This window comes from Arachis duranensis, chromosome 5, assembly GCF_000817695.3.
Source record: "Arachis duranensis cultivar V14167 chromosome 5, aradu.V14167.gnm2.J7QH, whole genome shotgun sequence".
Lineage (NCBI taxonomy): Eukaryota > Viridiplantae > Streptophyta > Magnoliopsida > Fabales > Fabaceae > Arachis > Arachis duranensis.
In genome coordinates, this window is record NC_029776.3 from 105039017 (window position 1) to 105062939 (window position 23923).

Here is a 23923-nt window from a genome sequence, read left to right on the forward strand (position 1 = left end):
ATTAAACATTAAAAATATTTTTAAAAAATTACAAATTTTAAAAATAAAAAATATATTTTACTTTTATTTTTTATATTAAAATGAGAATGATATTTTTTGAAAAAAAAAATAAGACTTTACTTTTTTATTTGAAGACGATCCTTAACTAATTAAAAATATATAAGAATAAATAAATCTACTAAAAAGATTAGATACCTCACTTTTTAAAAAAATAAAAGATATTTTTATATTTTTAATTAATTAAAAATTTATTTATTTTTAAAATAAAAAGTGGAACACATATTTATCTTTTTTCTATTTTTTAAAATCATAAACAATAAAAATGTTAATCTTTAGATGTAGAGTTAAAATGTAAAGATCAGACCATCCAAATTTTAAAAAACAAATTGATTTTTAAAAACAAAATTCGGATCATCCGATTTATGAAGTATGAACTAAAAAAAATTATATTAAAAAAATAGAACCCTCCAATTTAATATTAAAATATTTAAAAAAATTATATTACAAAGCAATCGGACTAGCCGATTACAAATATCCGTACCACAAGAAAAACACCACCATCATCAATATCTCTGGATTGCACACGATCTTCCTCCATTGTAAAAAAAATTAGCCACGGATTTCATGATAAAATTTAATTTAGTGATTTATTACCATTTACCAGAGACCAATGTATAGCTCCATAAAGTGAACTCTCGTTTTGCATTATCACTGTTTTTCTTTCTTTCTATGTTGATCTCCAATGGCCTCTGCTTCGCTTCTTCTCACTCTCTCCACGCTTTCGCTGCTTCTTTCACCCTCTTTTTCCGCCAGGTAAATTTACAAGTTCGCCCTCACTTTTTCCCCAATTCTCTAGTTTGGTTGAATTAGGGTCTAAAGTCTAAACTCAATTATTATTGTTGGTGCTGTGAATTTTTATTAGCAGCAGGAAAGAACTAAGGGAGAAGGAGGGGTTGCTGTTGTTGAAGAAGGAAAATGCATCATCACATTATATGTTAGGGTTAGGCCACTCAGTTAATCCAAACAGCATTGATCCAACACGTGTTGTCCAGATCTCATGGCAACCAAGGTCAGGTACTTTCTACTCTCTACAACTTTTTCTCCACTTGAAGCATTGTCATTTTTTCATGCCTTAGGTATTCAGTTAATCTCTTTGTTTTTTTTCCTTTTTTGTTATTATTTTAAATGCATTTGAATGATCTATTATGTTATAGTTTAATTTCTATGCAGTATGCACTATATCCAATTGGGCGCTGGTATGTAGATTAAAGTGGTTTCTTTTGTCTAATGACAGCTCTTGATTGAATGCTAATGCATAGAAACTAAACTCATTTTATTATGTGCTCTAATTCGTTTGATTATTAAACTTTGATGATATTGTATCTGTGACTACAGAGTTTTTCTATATAGAGAGTTCTTGTCTGCCAAGGAGTGTGACTACCTTATTTCTTTGGTATGGTTCTTTTTTTCTTATTTTTTGCTTCTTATTGTCATTCAGTCATGTTGCCTCCTAATACTTGGGTCAGTTGTTGATTCTTTCCTTTTCTTTTTTCCTTTTTCTTTTTTAAATTTTGGGTACTAAGGCGTATGATCTGAACGAAAAATCCTTTGATGCGGCCAATGGGAGACTTGCATCGGAAACTTCGTTGGATATCGAAGTGAGTCTTTTAAGTTTTTCCATACCTAGTTGCATGGCTTAGGCACTGGCAAATTATTAGGTTATACTGTGATGACTAGTTTTAGCTTCAACTGTGTTTTTCTTCCTTCAATTTTGGTTCATTTTCATGTTCTCGATTATTGCATGGTGAAATTTTGTATTTTTGTTTGTTTGTCTATGTCTACCTTAAATTAAGCCAAATCAATGAGGTGTTTCTTTATATTCATGTATACTTCTAAGGACTCATTGCATGCAGTTCTTCGATTGTGATCCTTAATGTTCATACGGAACTTGAAAACCGAGAGAAATTGTATATGCATGAGATTGCTGCAGCCAATGTATACCTGCTTGTTGTTTTAACCTTGCTGCTTGACCACATTTAGCTCATTACAACCTTGTGGACATTATTATGATGATATTCTAAATTGATTTAGGATGATATTGTTGCAAAGATTGAAGAAAGAATTTCGCTTTGGACTTTCCTTCCTAAAGGTATCCAATTGTTATATTCAGGCCTGTATTTGTCTGCCTGTGTTCTGCATTACACACTCTAATATAACGGTTGTCTCGTTTGTTAATCATTTTTACTAGAGAACAGCAAGCCTTTGCAGGTCAAGCATTATGAGCTTGAACAGGATGGCCAGAACTTAGATTATTTTACGAACAAGACCAAATTGGAATCAAATGGACCTCTAATGGCAACCGTTATTTTATATCTCTCAAATTCTACACAAGGGGGTCAAATTCTCTTTCCCGAATCAGAGGTGAGTGAGGCCACTCCAGAGATTTTCCTTCCAATGTGCTTATTTGTTTTTTGGAGACCAACTTTGATACACTGCCATTGTAAAATGTTATATACTGTCTTCACTGTGTGTGATTTTTTCAATACCTTCAGTGTGGTTACATAACATAACTGGATGAATGTAACATTGTTAGCGTATCAAAATTAAATGCTCGATATCTTGCCTGGTATTGGACCTGTGTTTACCATTTAATCATGTTGAATATACTCTCAGCCGAAGAGTAGCGGCATGTCGGATTGTGGAGAAAGTAACAAGTTTCTCCAGCCAGTAAAAGGGAATGCAGTTCTGTTCTTCTCCCTCCACCTAAGTGCAACTCATGACAAGAGGAGTATACATTCTAGATGCCCTATCCTTAAGGGGGATATGTGGTCTGCAATTAAATACTTATATGCAAAACCAATTGGTGAGAGTAAGGTCCCAACCGTATCAGATGGTGGTGATTGTATTGATGAGGATGACAATTGCGCTGCTTGGGCGGCCATGGGAGAATGTCAACGAAATCCTGTGTTCATGATTGGTTCCCAAGATTATTATGGTACATGTAGGAAAAGTTGTCATTTATGTTGATTTTAGTATTTTACACACACTGCTAATACAAACTTATTCCATTATGTTGGAACTATGAATTCCTTTGTAAAAATGATAGTGGTAGGTATTCCACATCTTATGGTGCTCAATATTGTCTTAGAATCGGTAATATAATGTTTTGGAAATCTTCAATTTAATGTACGGTTCATGAAAACTTATTTGCAAATTTGGCACCAAACTCAAAGGCACAAGAGAATTTGCCATAATAAAAACAAAAAAACTTAGGACTACCTAAGAAAAACCTAGCTTTTTGTTACCAAAATAAAAAAGAAATTGGAGAATAAAACCAAAAGTTACGTTTTTTTTTAATCAAAGGGAGCTCAACACATAGAGTGGAGCAATTAAAGGAGCTACAAGAAATAACAAAAGTGAATAACCCAACCCCTAGTCTTCTTCTGCATGGCTATCAACAACCAATTGGGTCAACACCACTCCATTCCTCAGAGTACCTAAACGACCTGTTTATGATGTCCTCCATGCTGGAAGTATGATCTCTGAAGAGCCTACCATTCCTTTCTAACCAGGTTGTCCAAATAACCGCAAAGAACCTAATGAACCACTTCTTTCTGTCTACCTTCCTTACAGATAGCTCCGTCCAGCTTTCAAAGTGATCCTTTAGTGTACCTGGAAGGCTCCACTGTCGTCCCAAGGCCAGCAGCCAAGCACACCACACCTTCCATGTGGTCTCGCATTCCAGGAACAAATGAAAAGCAGTTTCCTCAGCCTTATCGCATAGCACACACCTATTATCCTGCTGACCAATAACCCGGAATCTACATAGTCGATCCTTAGTATTCACCCTTCCAACTAAGACAAACCAAGTAAGCAGCTCAACCCTCGGAGGTACAAGTCCTTTCCAAACAGCACGAGTGGAGCTATAACTAGTGATTTCCTCCGGTAGGACTTCCGCCTGCAAAACCTTCCCAAAGGAAGCCGTTGAGTAAACTCCTGTTTTATCAAATTTCCATACCACGCCATCCTCTTTTTCAGTGGTGGGCTTGACCGATTGTAGCAGCTCATGAAGCTGGTGAACTAAATCCAACTCCTATTGGAACAACTCTCTCCTCCACTGAAAGCTTCAAATCCACTCTAGTCCATCCCAAAACCCACAATCCCTTATAACAGATCCTTGAAGGGTCGAGACTGAGAAGAGTCTAGGAAACATATCTTTCAACACCCCAGGCGGCAACCAGCTATCCTCCCAGAACCGGATTGTTCTGCCATTACCGAGCTCCATAGACAACCCGCTAATCATCTTTTCTCTCAGCTGCAACTCACTAATTTGTAGCTGGCAGATATCCCGCCAAGGACCCCCTCTCATGGGAGCTGGCTGGCCTTGCAGCATCACAGTCGGATTCATGTTGTTGCAGGAGCAAACAACTTGCTTCCATAAAGGACAGTCTTCTTTTGAGAACCTCCACCACCACTTGAATAGCAGAGCTGTATTTCGAATCACCGCATCCCCAACTCCCAAACCACCTGCTTGCTTCAGCCAGCTTCCCCGCTTTGTTAAGAGTTTTTGCTTTCCACAAACTGAGCTTATCTTCAACCTTGTCAATCACCGGTTTCCATGTCTTCACCAGCCTCGGATTTGCTCCCAGGGGAATACCCAAATATCTGACTGGCAGTGATGCCTCCTTGCACCCCAACAACCGACACATCCTACGGAACCACATCCGATCACAATTAACCGGAATAAGGTTGGACTTTTTAAAATTAATGTTCAACCCAGACATCAGTTCAAAGTATCGGAGTAATCGCTGATAATTTCTTATGGTCTCCTCCTCAGGAGAACAGAACAGAATGGTGTCATCCGCAAACTGCAGGTGAGATAACTCGATGTGATCCCTCCCAAGTAGTAGTGGAGATATACGATCATTCCTCACTGCCTTGCCAATCATTCTATGGAGCACATCCACAATTAAAACAAACAGAAAAGGGGACAGCGGGTCTCCTTGTCGCAAGCCCCTTTCCATTTTGAAAGGCTTCGTAGGTGACCCATTAACAATAATCGACATAGATGCAGAGCAGACACACTCATTAATCCACCCTCGCCATTTCTGACTGAAGCCCATCATCTGCAGTACAATATCCAGAAAACTCCACTTAACTCTATCATAAGCCTTTTGGAAATCCAACTTTATTATCGCGGCGCTCTTTTTTCGTGATTTCAGCCAGTGCACCGTTTCGCAAGCAATCAGTGCCCCATCATGTATTTTTCTCCCCTTTACGAATGCACTCTGTGTCTCTCCTACCAGTCCCGGCATCACTTTTCGCATCCTCCGAACCAATACTTTAGAAATTACCTTATAAAGACAGCCCACCATACTAATCGGCCGGAGATCCTTAATTTCTCTGGCTCCAGTAAACTTCGGTGCCAGCGTCACCCAAGTTACATTCGCATCGCTAGGAAGCTTAGATGACTGGAAAAAACCGACCACCGCATCAGTGAACTCCTTCCCTAATTCATCCCAACACTTCTTAATGAAGTTCATGTTGTACCCATCACGCACTACCTGGTGCCTTTGTTGACTCACAATCCCAAACAGCCGCCTTTACTTCATCAGGCGTTGGCATCACCTCTAGCTCTGTTGCCTCTGCCTCATTGATTTGCCGAACAAGCCCTTCCTGGAATCCAATTACTGGAGAAGTTTCCTGGTGGTACAGCTCCTTGTAGAAGTCCCGAATAGCAACCTTAATTCTTGCTTGGTTCCTGACCATCCTCCCATTGACCCTTAAGGCATCAATCCGATTGGATCTTCGACGCGCGGAGGCTAAATTGTGAAAGTAACGGGTATTTTTGTCCATCTCTTTTGCATGACGAGACCTTGACATCTGCTTCCAATGCAACTCCTTTCTGATATACCATTTCCTACAGAAGCTCACTAGCGCCTTCCTCCTTACTTCAATAGTCCCATCAGCAACTCCAGTACTTACTATGTCATCTGCTTTTTTGATTTCATCCTCAAACTGCGTAATCCTTCGGTCTATGTCCCCAAATTTTTCTCTATGCCACCTAGTCAGTGAAACTGTCAGAGCCTTTAGCTTGTCCAGAATATTTTCCTCTCCCAAACTCCTCCACTCCTCCTTTACCCTAAACCAAAAGTTACGCATTTTATTTAAATTATATTTTTTAAGTCTAAATTTTTATATATTTTTATAAAATTTTATTTTTTAATCATCACTTCTTTTTCTTTCATTTTACATACTTTCTCTCATCCGTTTCTCTTTCTAATTGGAGGTGTATAACTAGAAGCAAAATTAATTAGTAAATTGATTTTTAAGCATCTTAATTACAAAATGCAGAAAAGAATTGGTTACCTTTTATAAGATTCTAAGACATGTATAATATTCTCAGTCTTTTGTTCTAAATTAATGCTCGGTTATAACTTTTCAAATAAATTAAATTAAATTAAAATATATAATTAATATTATTCAATATTTTAAATAAATACTTATTTAGTGACATGACATTTATTTTAGCGCCTTATTATCATTTGTGGTTAGTGCAAAGCGTATGAAGGAAGTGTCCCAAACAAAAGTAAAATATAAACGTCGTCGATTGGAGCGCGAGAGAATGATTTTAAAATCTCGCACGATAACGGCTACTTCCAAATTCTGCTGCTTCCTTTCTCTCTTATTCTTGTCATCTCACTTCTCACTTCTCACTTTCTCTCCCATCAAAATCAACGCTAACAGGTAACACAGTTCGCATCTCAATTTCGCATTTTCAAATGGCTTCAACGCACCACGACAACGCAGGAACTACTCCCGCCCGCAAGGTTCGGGTTGTGGCCAAACTCCGAGGCATTTTGCGTCAGGAGCCTGATTCCGAGCCTAAGCTCAATTCATGGATCTCGGTGAATAAGCCACAAGGGGAGAATTTTGAGAGCGTTACTTTATCCTTTGGAGAACAATCTTCTAGGTATGCATATGCCTCATTTTTTTTCCGAAGTAGTTGCAGTTTCAGCTTTGTGCAATTGACGTGAAATAATTCAAAATTCTGAGGGTGCGATTTTGCATTGTGTGAAGTTATGTCATAATTGGAGATTTTAACAAGTCGTAGCAGCTGTAGTAAATCTCATGAGTCCGTCATTTTAGTTTGAGAAGACAAAAATGATGATTAATTTAGGGTGTATTATCGTGAATTGTACAAATTGAAATTTCAGCTCCTTTTCGGTCTATAATTGTTGATGAATTTGATTTAATTTTCGTATAGGCTCCATTTGACATGGAGCTTTAGGGCTTCATTGATGAATTTCAAGTTTTCATGACACTTTGATGATTTCATCTGTTGTGCAGTCGGTATTGGATGCATTATTGCTATGAGGAACATGAGGAGAATGAGTTGATATATTCAAGAGAGGTTAAACCTCTTGTTTCAGCAGTGTTTGAAGGTCATAATAGCACCGTTATTGCGTGTGGAGCTAGAGGCAGTGGCAAGACCCACCTAATTCAGGTTTGACTCAGTTGGTCATGCTAGAGTCTTTCTTTGTGCTTTTCTTTGTGTGTTTGGGAAAAATTTTGATTGTTAGCTTTTGTAGTAGAATCATGTGCGTAGTAGGCTAATAATTTCTGTGTTTTTCAAGGGTTCTGCTGAGAAACCGGGTCTGGCAATGCTTGCAGTTGCTGAGTTCACCTCCTTGGCTGAGAAAAATGGGAAGTCGATATCCATTTCTTTCTATGAAGTTGATCACCAGGATCATGCTGTTGATTTATTAAATCCAGGACACCCACCAATTTTGGTTTATGAAGATCGTGGTAGAATTCAGTTTAAAGGACTAAGTCAAGTAAAGTCTATTCTACTTGCCATCTTCTAATCTAGAAAAATGAATTTTCCAACATGAAAAATTGACATCTAATAAAAGGCTATGCTGTGTTTTTTTTATTGCAGATTCCTGTGAAATCCGTTGCCGAATTTCAGAATTTCTACTTTGCTGCATGTTCTGCGCAAAAGACTATTACAAGAAAGGGCTTTGAACATGCTCGTAGAAGTCACATGGGATTAATTGTGAATCTCTTTTCTCAAAATGCAAGTGTAGAAAATGGTCTTGTGAGCAAAATGAGTTTCGTTGATTTGGCAGGTGTTAAAAATGAACCATGATTTAATCTTTTTCACATATATATATATTATCAATGTGATATATTAAAAATACTACTAACAGTTCTGTACTTTTATCATCAGGTTATGAAGATGCTAGAAAGAAAAGCAGTGACACCATTTGCCTTGCTGAGACTAACAAAATTAACAAGTCCATTTATGCCTTAATGAATGTTTCTCATGCTTTGAGCACCAATGAAAGCCGAGTTCCCTATCGAGAAAGCAAACTCACACGCATGTTGCAAGATTCCTTGAGGGGGACTGGCAGAATTTTGATAGTTGCCTGTTTGGTAATCATGACTTTGCTTTTTAGATATTTGTTTTCTTATTCTTCAAATTATTTGTATCATTATTATAATTCTGATTTTGATCCTTTTTCTTTTCTGTACTGTGAACTTAGAACCCATCATTTTGTCAAGATACTATTTACATGGTAAGCTTAGCATCACGATCATGTCAATCAATTCAACGAACATTCTTAGATTCAACAAAGAAAATTTCAAGTTCAGCAAGCCAGATTAAGACTTATCAGAAGAGGCAGATAACCAAGAGTGTTTTGAAATCCGCTAAGAAAATACCTGCCTCTGTATCATGTCACTCGGAAAAGAAGGTTGTTGCTGCACCGAAGTCTGCAATCAAAGCAAGGTGCATATTGATTTTTTTTTCCATATTTTATTAGGCTATTGTTTCCATTTTGTGGATATTAACTTCTTTTTGTTTCAAATTTAATTGAAGGAAATTATTTGATGAAGCAAGCAATTCTGCTGCTAGAGCTAAAAAGGTACTGGTTTCTTTTCTTTTCTTTTTTATTTTTTCCCCAATATACTTATATGTACTATCCTTTTCAACTATATTAATTACAATTCTTTACATTTGCCTCACCTTAAAGGAGGGCTTTGCAAGAAAATGTATATTCCAATTGGACCATTACTAGTCTAGCTAATTTTGTACCAGAAATTTTACCAAGTGCATTCAACAAAGTCCTTTTCAGCTATAGGCTTAACCTTTAAACTTCACTACTGGAAGAGATGAAGGTTTTAAGAATTTAGCTTCACAATAATGATAAATTGGATATATATGGAGTTAAGTTGTTATTAATGGATAATTTATTTTGTGGAGGAATCGAGTTTTGTAACAATAAATTATGATATTTGACTTGCAAAGACAAAATTTGTAGAATTTAGAACTACAGAGTGAGGTGTAATATTAACGGATAATTTACTTTGGGCAGGAAATTTCCATGGTACAAAATTCATCTGAGACTCTATTGGTAAACCAGGACAATTCACTAGACATTACTGAAAATCATGTTGAATCCAACACTAGAGTGGTAAAGGTAACATAGTTTACCTTCTATCTTATCGATCAAAACCTTGGCACAACTATGTTCTCATTGTTGATAACAGCTTGGATATTGTTTTATGCAGGATAATTCACTGCCAGATGCTAGTAAGAATGTGAAAGGCAATCTGATGGTGGAAAATGTAATTATCTGATCTCATATAATTGATTTAAATTTGAGGAAGACGTTGAAAACATTTACATAGTTGATACTTGACATTTTTTCATATAGAATACTTATAAGCATACTCAATGCAGGGTGATTCATCTTTGAATACTAGCAGTGAAGTGGAAATCTACCCTATAGAGGAAAAGGTAATTTTATTAATGTTACTAATCCTTCAGCTTATTATCAGTTTCTCCCCTCAATTTGGCCTCCATAAAACCTATCAAAACATTCAGAAAATGGTTCATACCAGAAATTTTTTTTGGATTATTTTCAGTAAGGCTCTCCCTTGTCAATGTCTGTAAGAATGGAAAGTATTGCAACCTAGGCGATGTTATTATTTAAGTATAAAAGACATGAAACTGATGTTGTTAATGTGCTTATGTAGGGAATTTCTCTCAATGGAGAGGATCATCAAGATGCGAGTAATTTCTATGAGGCGGTGGAATTAGTTCACGAAGGTAGAGGTTTACACAAATGAGATTGTTTGCCTTATCATGTTTGTATATGATGAAATATCAAAATGGCTTCTTTTTATTGCCATAACAGACCTTAACATGAACAAGGAGAACAACAGTTTAATGGTAATTGAACAAGGACAACAAGCATTGGCAATGGTTCAAGAAGGTAGATGTGAGCAAATAAGTTTTGAAGCAAAGTTGTTAGACTAATCATATTATGATGAATGCCAATTTGTGTTTATTTTTATTTATTTATTTATTTATTTTGCCATCACAGGTCAAAACATAAACAAAGAGAACAACAGTTCAATGGCATATGAAGATGGTTCTACACCAATCAGTTCTCAATTGCGTGATCTTTCTAACCGTTTTAAATGGCTCTATTCGTCAACACCATGGCAGATATCAGAAAAGGAATGCATTTCGCTTGATAGCACTTCTGTAGATATCATGGAACCCAAAACTCCTGTAGTTGAACAAACTACGAGCCTTAATGATAGACGGGATATAATGAATCCCAAAAGTCCATGGGAAACATTTAGTGTGCATGGTTCTGGCATGAAGGTCTGTTCTATTTATAGTATTGCCAAATGACTATGTTAAAATGTGTACCTTCAGGTTATTAACTCGTAGTTTCTCTTAATTGCAGAATTCTCTTGTTGAAGAATATCTAAGATTTTTAAACTCAGCTAACAAGTAAGTCACATTGCCAATTATTATGAACAGAAAGCGCATAGTCGTTCCCAATGTATTTAATGATTATGTGATTATCATAAGTGTTAAAACCTTTGAATAGCTCTATGTATAATTCATAGCTCCTTTGAGATAATTAGCTTACTTTATTTGCTTTTCTTCACTATGTTTTCCTAAATACTTTCAGGGAAGAATTAAAGAAATTGAAGGTTAGGAATGCTCCACCTTTCATTGCTTTGATAATTTTTTCCCCTTTTTATTTTATACCTTATGGAAGTGGTAAAACTTTTGTTACAGGGAATTGGAGAGAAGAGGGCAACCTACATACTTGAGCTTCGCGAAGAATCTCCCGAGCCTTTCAAAAGTGTAAGTTCTTAGTAAAATTCTTCCTGAGTTGATAGTTTCTTACTAGTGAGATATATTAATAACCGACTCCAAACCAAATTTTTGCCAACAGCTTGATGATTTAAGGGATATTGGACTTTCAGCAAAGCAGGTATCCATTCTTCTGTTACAGTTTGTCATTTTCATTTTTACTATGAAAAAAATTTCAATATCTCATGGCATATAACCTAAGCTTATAATGTTTATACAGATCAAGGGAATTATGAAAAAAGAAGTTGGAGAGCTTTTCAACTAGCTGGAAAGTGAATAGCTGAATTCATATTTTACTGCAAAATATGTTTGTCTGTGCAGTACTGCAGTAACCTTGTACTACATTTGTATCCAGAGAAAATTATATGAATGGCAACCTGAAGTTGCTCTATGTAATGTTGTAACCTTGACTTTTGTGGGCATTGGTAATTGCGTTTGATCGTTTCATTGCTATATGAAATTCTGATGTTGGAGACAAAACAATAGTATGTTTTAAGAGGAAATCTAGGTAAATGTGTTTTCTCTTCATTTAATCATAAATCACAAGTTAATAATATTCGTTTGATGATCTTCTGCTCAAGTTATCAACATTTTTCCTCTGTTCTTACCTCTTGTCGATCCATTAACAAAATCCTTTTGTCGCATTCAATAACAAGAATTCTCAAAATGACAAATTTGCTTATAGAAGGCATATAATTTTAGCAATAGATGAGATCTTCATAAGTGAAACATGTTATATTATAAATTATAAATTAGCTAAAGAATATTGATGAATAGTAAATACAGAATCCCAATTGTTTATTGACATTATATACATCCTCTAATTTTTTTTCGGATACTATTAATAAAAATAATACTTGTATATATAAAAATCAGCTATTAAATTAATCATCATGTATTATATTATTTTTATTTTTATATATTTTAAATATATTTTTTGTATTTTTAACATTTATTCTTTATGAGTAATTAATTTAATTGTTGATTTTTAATCTACACCTAGTGTTTTTCAATAAATGTATCAAATATTTGGCTAACTCAACTGTTTTCTTAACTAGTATTCTTAGTATAATTGTTTTTACAGCAACAAAACATCATGTCAGTCAACATTTTTAAAAAAATTGTCAATGCAATGAAAGAGTTTTCTAAGCTAAAGGCGTTCCTTTTCTACCATCTATCTATTATATTATATAGAAATTGAGTTTTTGTATTTAATAATAGAACTAATGTGATATTTTTTTAGAGTATTTTTTAATTTATTTTTTTAATTTATTGGATACAATTTATTATAATAAATTAATTATATCAACTAATTAATTTAATTAAATATTTAAATATTACACAATTTATTATATTTTATATCAATCAATTAAAAGTAAGAAAGTGTTTCTCTATTTATTTTTTAATTTATTAAATTCAATAAACTATTTTTTAATTTATTTTTTTAATTCAATAAATTAAATCAAATTAATTATACTAATTATTTGTATCAATTAATTGATTTGATTAATTCTTAATTTTATCACTATAAAAGATCATATATACTAGAAAAGAATCTCATTTTTTTTATCAATTACTCTTTCATTGAGTAGTTTTTACAGTCATTTTTTCTTCCTACGAGACACCGTCACAAGAACGCAACTATCATGAACACAAGCTATCGACCCTCCAACTCCCATTAACTGAGTGCTAATTACTTGAAGCTATATATGACATGTTAGTCATGAAGTATTCATGGTCTATGGTGTTATTATATATGCATGAAAAAAAAGTTTTATGTTTGAACTTGTTCAAGTCATTTACCTGTTTATGTGTGTATTGTAGTGTGAAATTACTTTTAATTTATGATGTGCAATAGTATTATGGTCTAATTTGAGCTTTTACTTTAAAATTGTATTATAATTTTATCTCGTCGTTTTCTCTCGAATATCAAGTTGACGTATTTTTATTTATTATTATTGAAGCTGATGTGATAAGAAATTTAAAAACAAAACTCTCACACTCAATTCATTTTATTATAGTCTATCTCTTCTATTTCTTTTATTTTCTTCTTATTTATTTAAGCTTTTTTTATTTTTTATTATGAATTTTTTTATTTTTATCTTTTATACATTAATTTATTATAACTCTTTACAAGTCATATGTTAAGTCTTTTTAATGTTAAAATTATATTCCTAATATGCTTAATTTTATTGATTTATTAATCATATAAAACCAACTTTAATTGTTACCAATCTTAATATCCAATAATAAAAATATTATAAATTTCTTAATTTTATTTTTATTTATTTTACAATGAGTCAATAACATTGTGAAGTGTGAATCGTTAAGGCATACACTATTTTATAAGGGCAAATAATTAGACTAAACCTTATTCTCCTACAACATTTATCTTCTTTTTCGACTCTAAATTAATACTCCTTAATTGGTAATAGCACATTTAGTTTTGCAACACAAAAGTCTTGGCAAAGATCATAATATTCGTTCTTTTATGTGTAAAAATCTCAATTTAATTCAAAGATATTTCGATAATATGTATATAATTTTTTAGTTCATAAATGAAGATAGAAAATCTTAAAAATAAATTCTACAAGTTACATATTTTAAATGAATAGCACACTATATAATTTAATAATCCAATAATAATAATACTAATCTCCTTGATATATTAAAATTGAGTTTTTTTCCAAGATGAGGTATCATACTTTCATAGTTTTTGTGTTCTCTTTAACATGAATACATTCTTATTTACTATTCATTATTTTTTATTTTTTATTTTTATTTTTGATATTTTCTAAAATTTTTAATTCTAATTATTGCTATTTAATTCACTAATTTTAGATAACAATTAAATTTATTATAATGCTAGCTAATTTTTCCTGTATTAAATCAATTAATAATAAATACTAGTTATCAATAATAAATTGTAAATTATAAATTCTGTTATTTATATTTGCTAATTCAATTATTTGTTATTTTTATTTTCGCTTATTTTTAAGCAAAGTTTTTTGTAATAAATTTATTATTGCCAATCTTCTCTACAATAATAATAAATAATTTATAATAATAAAAATATTATCATTTATCAATTAAGTAATATATGCATCAACATCTCTTTATTATACTATTAATGTAATAATACAATAATATATGTAGAATAATAATTTCCCAAAATAAATAAATAATCATTAATCCCTTTCACGCTAAAAAAATTTAAAAAAAAATCTGATCAACCTAAACTAATTTGCATATAAATAATAATTGTATGATCATATTAATTAAAATTATAAATTAATTCAATTATTGTTATTTAATTCATTCTTTCTAGATAACAATTAAAATTATTATAATTATTGTTAATCTTCTCTATATTTAATCAAATAATAATAAATATCAACAACTATTAAATGTATTGTAATTTTTGGTATATATTTAAGCATGTATATGATTAGGATTTTTACCGTTTCTGACCAACATGTACATAATTATTACTATATTATTATATATTTAAGTGTCACATAATTTATTATAACTTATATTAACTAATTATAATTTATTATATCAATTAATTAATTATAAGGCGTATAATAAAGCTACAAATAAAACAGGGCAATGCAGATATTATTTAGTTATTATATTGGATGTATTTTTCAATCTATTTTTTGTTTGATTAAACTAAATTAATTATACTAATTATTTGTATTAATTAGTTAATTTGATTAATGTATTATTAAACATTAAAATAATAGATTCGTGACCAAAATACTGAAAATAGACAATTAAGGTATATATTCTTAACTAATATATAATACGAACAATAACTAATAATACTAAATAATTAATAATTATATATTTAATCTAAGAAGTTTGAATGGGTAAAAAAAAATAACTGATATACAAAATTGACGTGACATTTTTTGCTAATATTTTTTTATTTATTTAGCCTAATTCACTAAATTTCTTTATAATTAAAAGTTTTACACATGTGAAAAAATGATCAAATTACTAAATGTATTATTAAAGGTAAACTATTCAATGTAAATTTTTAAAAAAATATATAATACTTAATTAATTACCATAATCACATTTAAAGTATCCAAATTATTTTTATATAATAAAAATGGTATATTTTAAAAAATATTTTTATATATTTTACTAATAAGTATGTATGTGATATTTACATAATTTTTAATTGTTATCCATATATATGAAATCAAAATGTGTTTTATACTCTCTCTCGTTATAGTTTTTTAATTTTTAATTTTTTTATTTTTATTTTGATAAATTTTTTCATATTTTGTTTTATATTATTTTTTATGTATTTTGATTAATAATACTTAAAAGTGTTATTATTTTATTTACTAACATTTCAAATTTTTTATAATATTTTTGTAGAACTTGATAAATAGGTTTTTATGTATAATATTTTTTTGAAATATTTTAATAAGAATATATCTTAATTTTTGTCTTTCATCTTTTATATTCATTGCTGATTATACTAAAATATTTTTACAAGGCATTTTTTATTGACTACATGCATCGTCTTTTATACATTATTCTTTTACTTCTTTTAGTTGTTTTTTTTACATTATTTTTAGTTGAGTAAATGATCAAATTTGTATTTAAAAGATCACTTGTTCTTTAAGTTGGTCTCTAAATTTTTTTTAAAATCAAATTTATCTTTTAAAAATTTTAAATTAGTCATATTAATTTTTATTTCTTCTTATTCAAAACTTTTAAATTTCATTAGTGGTATAGATTTTAACTATGGATTTGTTTCTTGAGAAATCACTTTAGCCACAGTAAAGAAATTAGACTACTCTTGAAAATGATTCACAAAGGAGAGACATAGGCTCAAAGATGAGTGAAATCAATGAAGTTGTATGAATTTGTAACAACTCTTTTTGACTTGTGAGTTTTTTTCACTGTGATATAGCACTTATTCATGTATAATGTAATTAATTTAGCCAAAAAGATTGGTATCCGAAGCATTTTGCTTAAATGGTTATTTAGAATTCTTTAAGACTTATTAAACTTTAAAATTAAAAATGTAAAAAAAAACAACAGAATAAAAGGCATAAATATGCTTCAAAGTGAGGAGAAATGTCTATACAATTTGATTATTCAATTTCAATTTATATTTTGAACTAACTAATAAATTACAAATAAAAATTATTAAAAAAACACACATTCAATTACATTTTTTTAAATTACATTTGAAAAGTGTAGTCTATTTATAGAATAGGTTTCACTTTTTTCTATGTTACCTTTTTATAAGAAAATAAAAAACACAATTATGACATAATATTATTTAAAAAATGTAATCTTAAATACAATAAAAAATTATTTATAAAACGTAATTTTATATTAATATCTAGGAATACACTTTTTGTACCAAAAAAATATTTTTAAAGAATAATTTTTTGTGGTTCAAAAATAATGTTTAATGTATTTAGGGCTTGATACTTGAATTTTTTTTCCCCAATCCCCCTAAAAGAACACACCTTCAATTCGACGTCTTATCACCCACCCCTTATTTCTATGAATACTGGATAAAAGATGAATATATAGTTTTAACTTTCACATAAGATACTCATTTCACTATAATAAAACCAAAGAAAATATAGGAAGAAGCCTATACTCACTCTACTAGAGAAAGTACGCATGTTTGTGATAAGAACAATTGCAAAAAATAAAGTGAAAGCTGCAACACCAAATTGGCAGGTTATCTCCTATTCAAAAGAGCAGACTAGAAAAGATAAGAAAGGAGTCACAAAAATAGCGTCTGGTGTGGTGTGGTGATGATGGCTATCATAGATTTGAGATTCATGGGTTTCCAACAAACATGGTTGTCGACTTGAAAAAGCAGATATGCACATGCAGATTATGGCAGATCACATGTATAAGACTATTTTTTTTCTTACTTGGTAGTAGTTATAAAATGTTTTATATATACATATGAGGTCTCATTGGCAACTTTTGTAGGAATTGTAACGTTGATTGAAATAAATGTGTTAGGCATGCAATTTAGTTTTGAACAAATTCTGATCTGATTGAATATAAACTGTTTGTGATTGAACCTCCTTTTTGATTGAATATAATCTGGAATTCGGGCATGCCATGTGTCCACGCATGTGCTGCAATAGCTAGACTCAATGAGAATCCTGAAGACTATTGTCACAAGTGGTTGACAATGGACTCATATAGAGAAACATATAAGCATTCCTTAAATCCCGTCCCTAGACAAGCAATGTGGGAGAAGTCTCAGTATAGTAGGCCCCAGGCTCCCAAGATTCGGAAGAAGCCAGGTCCTTTGAAGCAGAAACGACGGAAGGATGCAGATGAAGAACCTTCAGAAAGTAAGAAGAGTAAGACAGATGCAACGAAACTACCTAAAAAGTACAAGGAATCTTCTTTTGCTTACTGTGGGACAAAAGGTCACACGAAAAGAAGCTGCTCCCACAGAAAAGCTGATGACATTGCAGCTGCCCTTGCTACTGCTGCAGCAGCTGTAGTAGCTAAGGAGAAACAAAAGGATTCTAATGCAAATGAAACCATAGAGGGTCAGTCTGTACAAGATGGAGAAGTAGAGGGTGACCCTATCCCAGCAACTGATGTTGCCACTTCTGCAACCCCAACAATGGCTAATACTCCTTCAGAGATTGTGCTATTACAGACACCTTTTTCACAATCAGATAATGGAGATCAGAAACAAGTAAGAATCCAATATGTCCTATTATTTGTGCTTTTAATGTTTATTTTAAATATTTGTTTAGTTTAATTTTACTTTGATTGACGGGAACTTGTATTCCACTCATGCAACTATAGGTAACTCCTGCAACGAGACCCGACAAATTACAACCTAAGAGGAAAGCATCTCTAGCCCCAGAATCATCAAGTGTTGACCCATTGCAAGGAGCAAGTGTTGGAACATCTTCAAGGTTGGTTGAATTCATGAAATTTGTCCCAACACTAGGAGTGAAGTCAGCATTCAAACCTCCTAAGAAGAAATGAATGATGTTTAGTTGTGATGGACTATTATAGTTAGGGTAGTTGTTTTCTTAATTATGTTTATCTTGTGTCACTAGAACATGGTTATGTATGTCCAAATATTGGGTTATTTTGTTAAAGAATTTCTGGATGTATTTTGTTCATGACCTTTTGGATATTTGTTCAGTTATTGGCAAGCAATGCTTTTGGATATTTACTAAATGTAGACACTTTATTTTAGGTTTATGAATGGTACTAATATGTTTAATACTTAGCTTTACTTTCTCACTATTGCAACATGACATATGTAACAGAGGAGCTAACACCATGCTTCTTTTTCATGGAAATCTGAATACAATACTTTCATTCATCCTCAGAGTACACACCTTCAGGTCCACACTTTTAATCAAAATTTAATCATACTTACACCATACATAACAGTCAGAAACACAACTAAACAAATAACCAAACTTAAAATACTAATCCATATTTTTAAACACCTAATTTCAACTTCCATTGAAGTAATTCTCCATGCTAAATTCATCTTCCAACTATCATCATTGCTTGTAGGTTGTGTTTTGCCCACTAAACTCTTTTCTTCTTCACCGTCTGTCCACATAAAGAAACCACACCACATTCTCTCATAACTCTGCCAATTTTGCAACAACCAACAAAAAGAACAAAATTTTAAGATTACTCATCAAACACAAATACTAGTAGCAACACATTGAAGAAGAAGAAGACGACATTGAGAACTTACATTATAATTTGGACACCCATAAAAGAGTCTCTTATGATTGGCATTTGTCCCAAACCATCAAAGCACTAGACGCATTCCACAACCACACCAATCAGGAATCTTCCCCAACCTCCCACCATTAAGATTCCTCACGGAAGCCCCATGAGAACGTGATCGTGCATAACTCACTGCAGCTTGGCTTCCTGAACTCATCATTTCTCCACCACAGTCTTCAATGTATTCGAAAAGGAGGACTGCAAATTAGGGTTTTATCATTTATGGAGGGGTTAAATTGAGTTCATTCAAATTTTGACACATCATTCACTTATCACACATCTACTCTGACTATTAATTGTAATACTACACAGAGTTATTAACCTTAATCCTATTACACTCTTCAATGTTGTTGCCATAACTGTGCCTTTCTTTCTTTGATTTTCAGATATGAATAGTATGTTAATATTGTTTAGCTTTGAAGATTGAAACTCTGAGCGATTCCTAATTTTGTTTGTATCACTGCTGCAGGCCATGCAACTGCTGCAGCTGCAATTGTCTTCCCTCCATCAATCAAAATGGAGGAGGAGGAGGAGCTGTTTCAGATCAAAGTGTTGTAAATGGAGGAGGAGGAGCTGTTTTAGTTGCTCTTGTTCTCAATCAAAATGCTGTCAAGGTAAAGACGACTTCGAAAACTGCTGCATTCTTCCAAAATTCTGCACTTGTTCTTGCCCCAGTTGTCCCAAGCTACGCCCTTGTTACTGTTGTACAAAGTCCTCTTGGAGAAGTGCTTTCTACTGTTTATGTTGTTAGTATTTTAAATTATATTATATTTCTTGCTCAATTTGCAATTCTGATATAATTAGAGTATAAATAATTATGATTGTTAAAATTCAGTGCTCATTTATTTTAATGCCTTTGTCAAGTTTGTCAATGTTGCTGATTAGTATCTGTCTTTTGCTTCACTCCTTATCATGATTTCAAATTAAGGAATCAAGTTGCATAGGCTTCTATTTTATTTTCTCTGTTTTCAGTTTCTATTTGACGCAAAAGTACATGGTGTTGCTCTGTATTTGTACAACATTTGTTTTCTGTAATTTATTTTACTCGGCCAATTACATACCTAGAATTCATGATTTTGATTTAAGAACCCTTGTAGTTTGGTACAAACTGACACACTCCTTTATGCTAAGTGTCCTTTTACTGTTTTCAGATAAATAGCAATGAGTATATTTGGTGGACGGCTAATGCTAGAGAGACAAAGGAAGAATAATTGATAGAGGGCCTAAGTTCCTGAACTAGTATATTTCTCTTCATGAAAATCTTTGTTGTTAATTGTTTACAATTATATAAAGAGCAGTATATTATAGATGTGATAAGGAGTAACTCTATTCATTTTGTAAAAGTTAATTTAATTTTACTTATCTTTTTTTATTTTAATGTGAAATGTATAAATATTCAGAATTATGATCATCCCAATATTTTTAGTTCATTATAAATATATTTCTTTAAGGATAATTTTTATTATTTGAAGAATATTATGTAGTATTATTGTGTATTTATTTTTATTTTATAATATTTGACTAATTTAATTAAAAATGCAAGATTATATATATAATCATATTACTAAATATTAGGTTATTGAAAAAATTATGCAAAAAATTAAAAAAATAATAATGAGGGACGTAAGGCTATACTTATATAGAGTAATTATGGTATATAATATGGCTACGCTTTACAGGTGATGCAGCAATAAGGATAAGTGTAGCCTATTCTGCTAAGCATGGAAGCTGAAAAGCATAGCCTTTGGTCCTGAACAGCATCACTTGAAAAGCGCACCCTATTCTCAAATGTCAAAAGTGTAATCTTAAGTACAGAAAAACGTAGCTTTTAAAAATAGACAACGGTCGAATAGGCATCCTCCACTAAAGCATTTTCATAGTCTGAAAAGCGTAATCATTGTCTAAGACATTTTTTTTTACTTTTGATTATACTTTTTAAATGTACCTGAATGGATATTTTTCTTGTAAGAAAAATGTGAGTTTCTTGAGCTAAAACTCTTGGCTTAATAACTATAAAAAGAAACCAAGAATGAATAGAAGAAATTATCAGCCACAAGATAAGATGTTTTAATTTAGCAAAAAAAATTAGATAAGTTAACATATTCTCATTTTGTAAGCTAATAAAGAAGAAAAAACTCACCGTTGTAATTTTACTGTCCTTTTTCTCTTTAAAATACTTATCCTGATCAATCTCGTAGTAGCATAATTATTAGACATGATTTAAAGTGATCATAAAGTACGGAATTACACACAATGAAACAAAGAAGCAAATAGATATCTCTTTGTTTACACAATAATTCAATGATATAACATGCTCTTTTGGAGTTTCTGCCTTGGAGAAAAAAAAAAGCAAGAGGATTATCACCACTGAAAACAGAGAAAACTAACCATATGTTTACCTTTATATTTAAAAATGACCGAGTCAATAAAAAAAATTTTCATCATGTTTATTTCCAAAAATAAGCTACATAAGGCTAAAAGACTATGGAGTAAGATCAAAGTAGACCTATGAAAACAATCACTATTGAATAGTTAGTTAGCCACGAGTCAAATGATTTATCAATATTCTCTCAAAGTATTGGATTTGACCAACTCCTTATTTTTATGTAAAAGTAAGTTGTAGGATCATAAAAATAGACATCACATCATGGGCAAGATGAATATACAAAAGAACTTCTAAGAAAACCAAAAAAACATAAAGTAAGAGCACTGGAGAACTAATAAAGCTGCTCCATTTTATTCATATAACCATAGTTCGTAATAGAGAATTGAAAATTTTATAACATCAACTAATTACATTCAAAATAGAGAATTGAAAATTTTATACTATGACTATAAGCTTTGTCCTTCCATGCACATGACAAGTAAAATCGAATTTGAAATTTCAATATACTAGACCTAAGTTGACAGTTAAGTTATGATGGATAAGATATTCATCTTATGTGTCCTCAACCTTAAACTGCCACAAATATTAATAAAAAACTGTCACAAAATGTCAGCATATAACTTCCATAAAAAGAATAGAAATTCGTCATTAAATAACATTGTAGGAGTTATAAAACCACAAAAAAAACTTGTGGCATCTCCAATTTCAGAGATTTTTAAAATTGCCACAACTCCTTTTTGGGAGGGGGAGGGGGTTTGAACCGCCACAAATAAACAAAAAATTTGTAGTGATTTTTTTTTGTCATTTTTGTTACTGATGACATCAAAATTTACTGATATAATACATTAAATAATACCATATTTACCACAGCACACACCTGACAATCCTAATTAGCAGTTAAAATGATAAGTTTATGAAATTAAATCAAATTAACCCCAAATTGATGAGGACTTTGAAGCATTGAAATTTCTCATTTAGGATTGATTTTATCTAATTTTATAAAATTATCATATTAGCAGTAAATTAGAACTAGATATGAATTATGATGTTACTTAATGTATTATATCAATAAACTTTGATAAGTCTTTATAAAATAAAATAAAAAATATATAAAATAAATAATATATATACAGTTCCAAAGTTATTAATCATAAATTATGAACAAATTAAAAAAAACTTATAAATCAATATATAATCATATAATTGTTTAATATTTTTATTTTTTTAAAATTATCTAGACTTATTTTTATGAAAACAATATAGTCTAAACTTTGGGTATATGAGAATTTACTAAGTGGTTGGAGTAATTCCATATCACAAACAACGAATGCTAGTAATAGGAATGATGAAACAATCATTGAAATAGATATTTGTGAAAATTACTTATAATTTAAGGTTAGATGAAAACTCATAAAATCTCACATGCGGGATCCATCTACGCAAATAAATAGACGAGAATGAAGATATAAGTACTTATTCTAAGGAACCCGTTAAATCTATGCAAATATAAAATTACTGATATATCATAATTGATATACACATAAATCTATTTTTTAAATTTAGTAACCTTAATTCCTACCTCCAATTCGAATTCTTGTTCTTTCTTCCATACTCATTCTCATCCTCAATTTCACATCTCTCTAACTCATTTTTTTTTACTTCTCAAATAAATTACTATGTCACACAATCTTGTCAAAAAAAATTATATTATATTATTATGTTAAAAGATATTTTTTATATATATTTTTTAAAATGTTATTTTTTATAAAATATGTTATAAAATATGTTGGATTATATTAATTTGATTATTTTATAATTATTATATTATATAATTTTTGTTTTTATTCAAATATTTTAAAAAAATATTCATATGTTTTTTGTGGGGATAATAAATGGAGACTACTTAACAAAGATGGAAAGAGGATAAAAAAATATTGATTTTTAACAAGGAGAGTGAGGGGCAAAAAAGCAGTCGGTCATATCTTCGTAAGTATCCATTAACATTTTTAACTAATAATGAACATGGGATAAAAAAATATTGTTTATAGTGATAATTTAAATATATATATATATCTGTTTTAATAAAAAATTTATATATTTGTATATATTATTCCGAATAGATACAAAAATATATGCTAGTTAGATTTTTATATTCAAGTAAAAATTTGTTATTTCTAGAATTAAAAAGATAAAATAAAATTACAACTTTTTGTTATGTTCTTTTATCAATGAATGTAAGAGGGACAAGCCAGCTTGTTACAATATTTTTACAGCTCAGAGATCACTCTCCTCTCTCCCAATTCCAATCGCATGCATTTTCTTTTTCCTTTTTTTCCCTCTTTTTATCAAACATTTATTTTTTCATTTTCATATTTATATTTCTCACTCTCACACTCACTCTCACGCCGATCGCTTTCTCGTGTTTTCTCGCCGATTTTCCTTCCCGCCAAACACACACTCTTCTTCTTCGTCTTCTTCCTCTCCGACTCGCATACCAGCTCCTTCATTCTCCGATCGTCAACACCGGTAACGTTATTTCCCGATCACTCTGTACTGACTTTTTCACC

General features: G+C 31.2%; 4 protein-coding genes across 8 annotated transcripts in view; 3 read left to right on the plus strand and 1 right to left on the minus strand.

The window, feature by feature from the left end:
- Positions 1–551: 551 nt before the first annotated feature.
- On the plus strand, positions 552–3186 carry LOC107491134 (probable prolyl 4-hydroxylase 12). 3 transcript variants are annotated; one of them, XM_016111905.3, is made up of 7 exons: positions 552–813; positions 923–1069; positions 1396–1453; positions 1584–1658; positions 2092–2149; positions 2249–2421; positions 2674–3186. In XM_016111905.3, the coding sequence occupies exons 1-7, from the start codon at positions 743–745 to the stop codon at positions 3025–3027; spliced, it is 936 nt and encodes a 311-aa protein (XP_015967391.1). In that variant the 5' UTR covers positions 552–742; the 3' UTR covers positions 3028–3186. The 3 variants fall into 3 exon arrangements, with proteins under 3 accessions (XP_015967391.1, XP_015967392.1, XP_015967394.1); XM_016111906.3 differs by having other exon boundaries at positions 926–1069; XM_016111908.3 differs by lacking the exon at positions 552–813 and having other exon boundaries at positions 932–1074.
- A 2367-nt stretch (positions 3187–5553) lies between these two features.
- On the minus strand, positions 5554–6162 carry LOC107490854 (uncharacterized). Its single transcript, XM_016111669.1, has one exon. The coding sequence runs from the start codon at positions 6160–6162 to the stop codon at positions 5554–5556; it is 609 nt and encodes a 202-aa protein (XP_015967155.1).
- A 459-nt stretch (positions 6163–6621) lies between these two features.
- Positions 6622–11749, plus strand: LOC107491133 (kinesin-like protein KIN-10C). 2 transcript variants are annotated; one of them, XM_016111903.3, is made up of 18 exons: positions 6622–6973; positions 7351–7507; positions 7638–7838; positions 7943–8132; positions 8234–8439; positions 8550–8794; positions 8885–8930; positions 9381–9485; positions 9577–9633; positions 9749–9805; positions 10045–10117; positions 10206–10289; positions 10395–10681; positions 10767–10813; positions 10998–11019; positions 11108–11176; positions 11268–11306; positions 11406–11749. In XM_016111903.3, exons 1-18 carry the CDS (start codon positions 6783–6785, stop codon positions 11448–11450), a joined length of 2121 nt encoding a protein of 706 aa, XP_015967389.1. In that variant the 5' UTR covers positions 6622–6782; the 3' UTR covers positions 11451–11749. The 2 variants fall into 2 exon arrangements, with proteins under 2 accessions (XP_015967389.1, XP_015967390.1); XM_016111904.3 differs by having other exon boundaries at positions 6624–6973; positions 10206–10283; positions 11406–11748.
- An 11979-nt stretch (positions 11750–23728) lies between these two features.
- Positions 23729–23923, plus strand: part of LOC107491132 (uncharacterized) — a 5398-nt gene continuing 5203 nt past the window's right edge. For both annotated transcript variants that reach the window (XM_016111901.3, XM_016111902.3), the window contains exon 1: positions 23729–23882. The gene's annotated coding sequence lies outside the window, so the exon portion shown is untranslated. The remainder of the gene's footprint in view (positions 23883–23923) is intronic.

What these genes read in the sequence shown, in the direction of transcription:
- LOC107491134 (XM_016111905.3), top strand. Translation starts at nt 743, where the DNA reads ATGGCCTCTGCTTCGCTTCTTCTCACTCTCTCCACGCTTTCGCTGCTT. An exon ending in GTGACTACCTTATTTCTTTG is followed by an intron (nt 1,454 to 1,583) that starts GTATGGTTCTTT and finishes TTGGGTACTAAG; the next exon opens with GCGTATGATCTGAACGAAAA. An exon ending in AAACTTCGTTGGATATCGAA is followed by an intron (nt 1,659 to 2,091) that starts GTGAGTCTTTTA and finishes AAATTGATTTAG; the next exon opens with GATGATATTGTTGCAAAGAT.
- LOC107490854 (XM_016111669.1), bottom strand. Translation starts at nt 6,162, where the DNA reads ATGCGTAACTTTTGGTTTAGGGTAAAGGAGGAGTGGAGGAGTTTGGGA.
- LOC107491133 (XM_016111903.3), top strand. Translation starts at nt 6,783, where the DNA reads ATGGCTTCAACGCACCACGACAACGCAGGAACTACTCCCGCCCGCAAG. An exon ending in TTTTGATAGTTGCCTGTTTG is followed by an intron (nt 8,440 to 8,549) that starts GTAATCATGACT and finishes CTGTGAACTTAG; the next exon opens with AACCCATCATTTTGTCAAGA. An exon ending in AAGTCTGCAATCAAAGCAAG is followed by an intron (nt 8,795 to 8,884) that starts GTGCATATTGAT and finishes ATTTAATTGAAG; the next exon opens with GAAATTATTTGATGAAGCAA.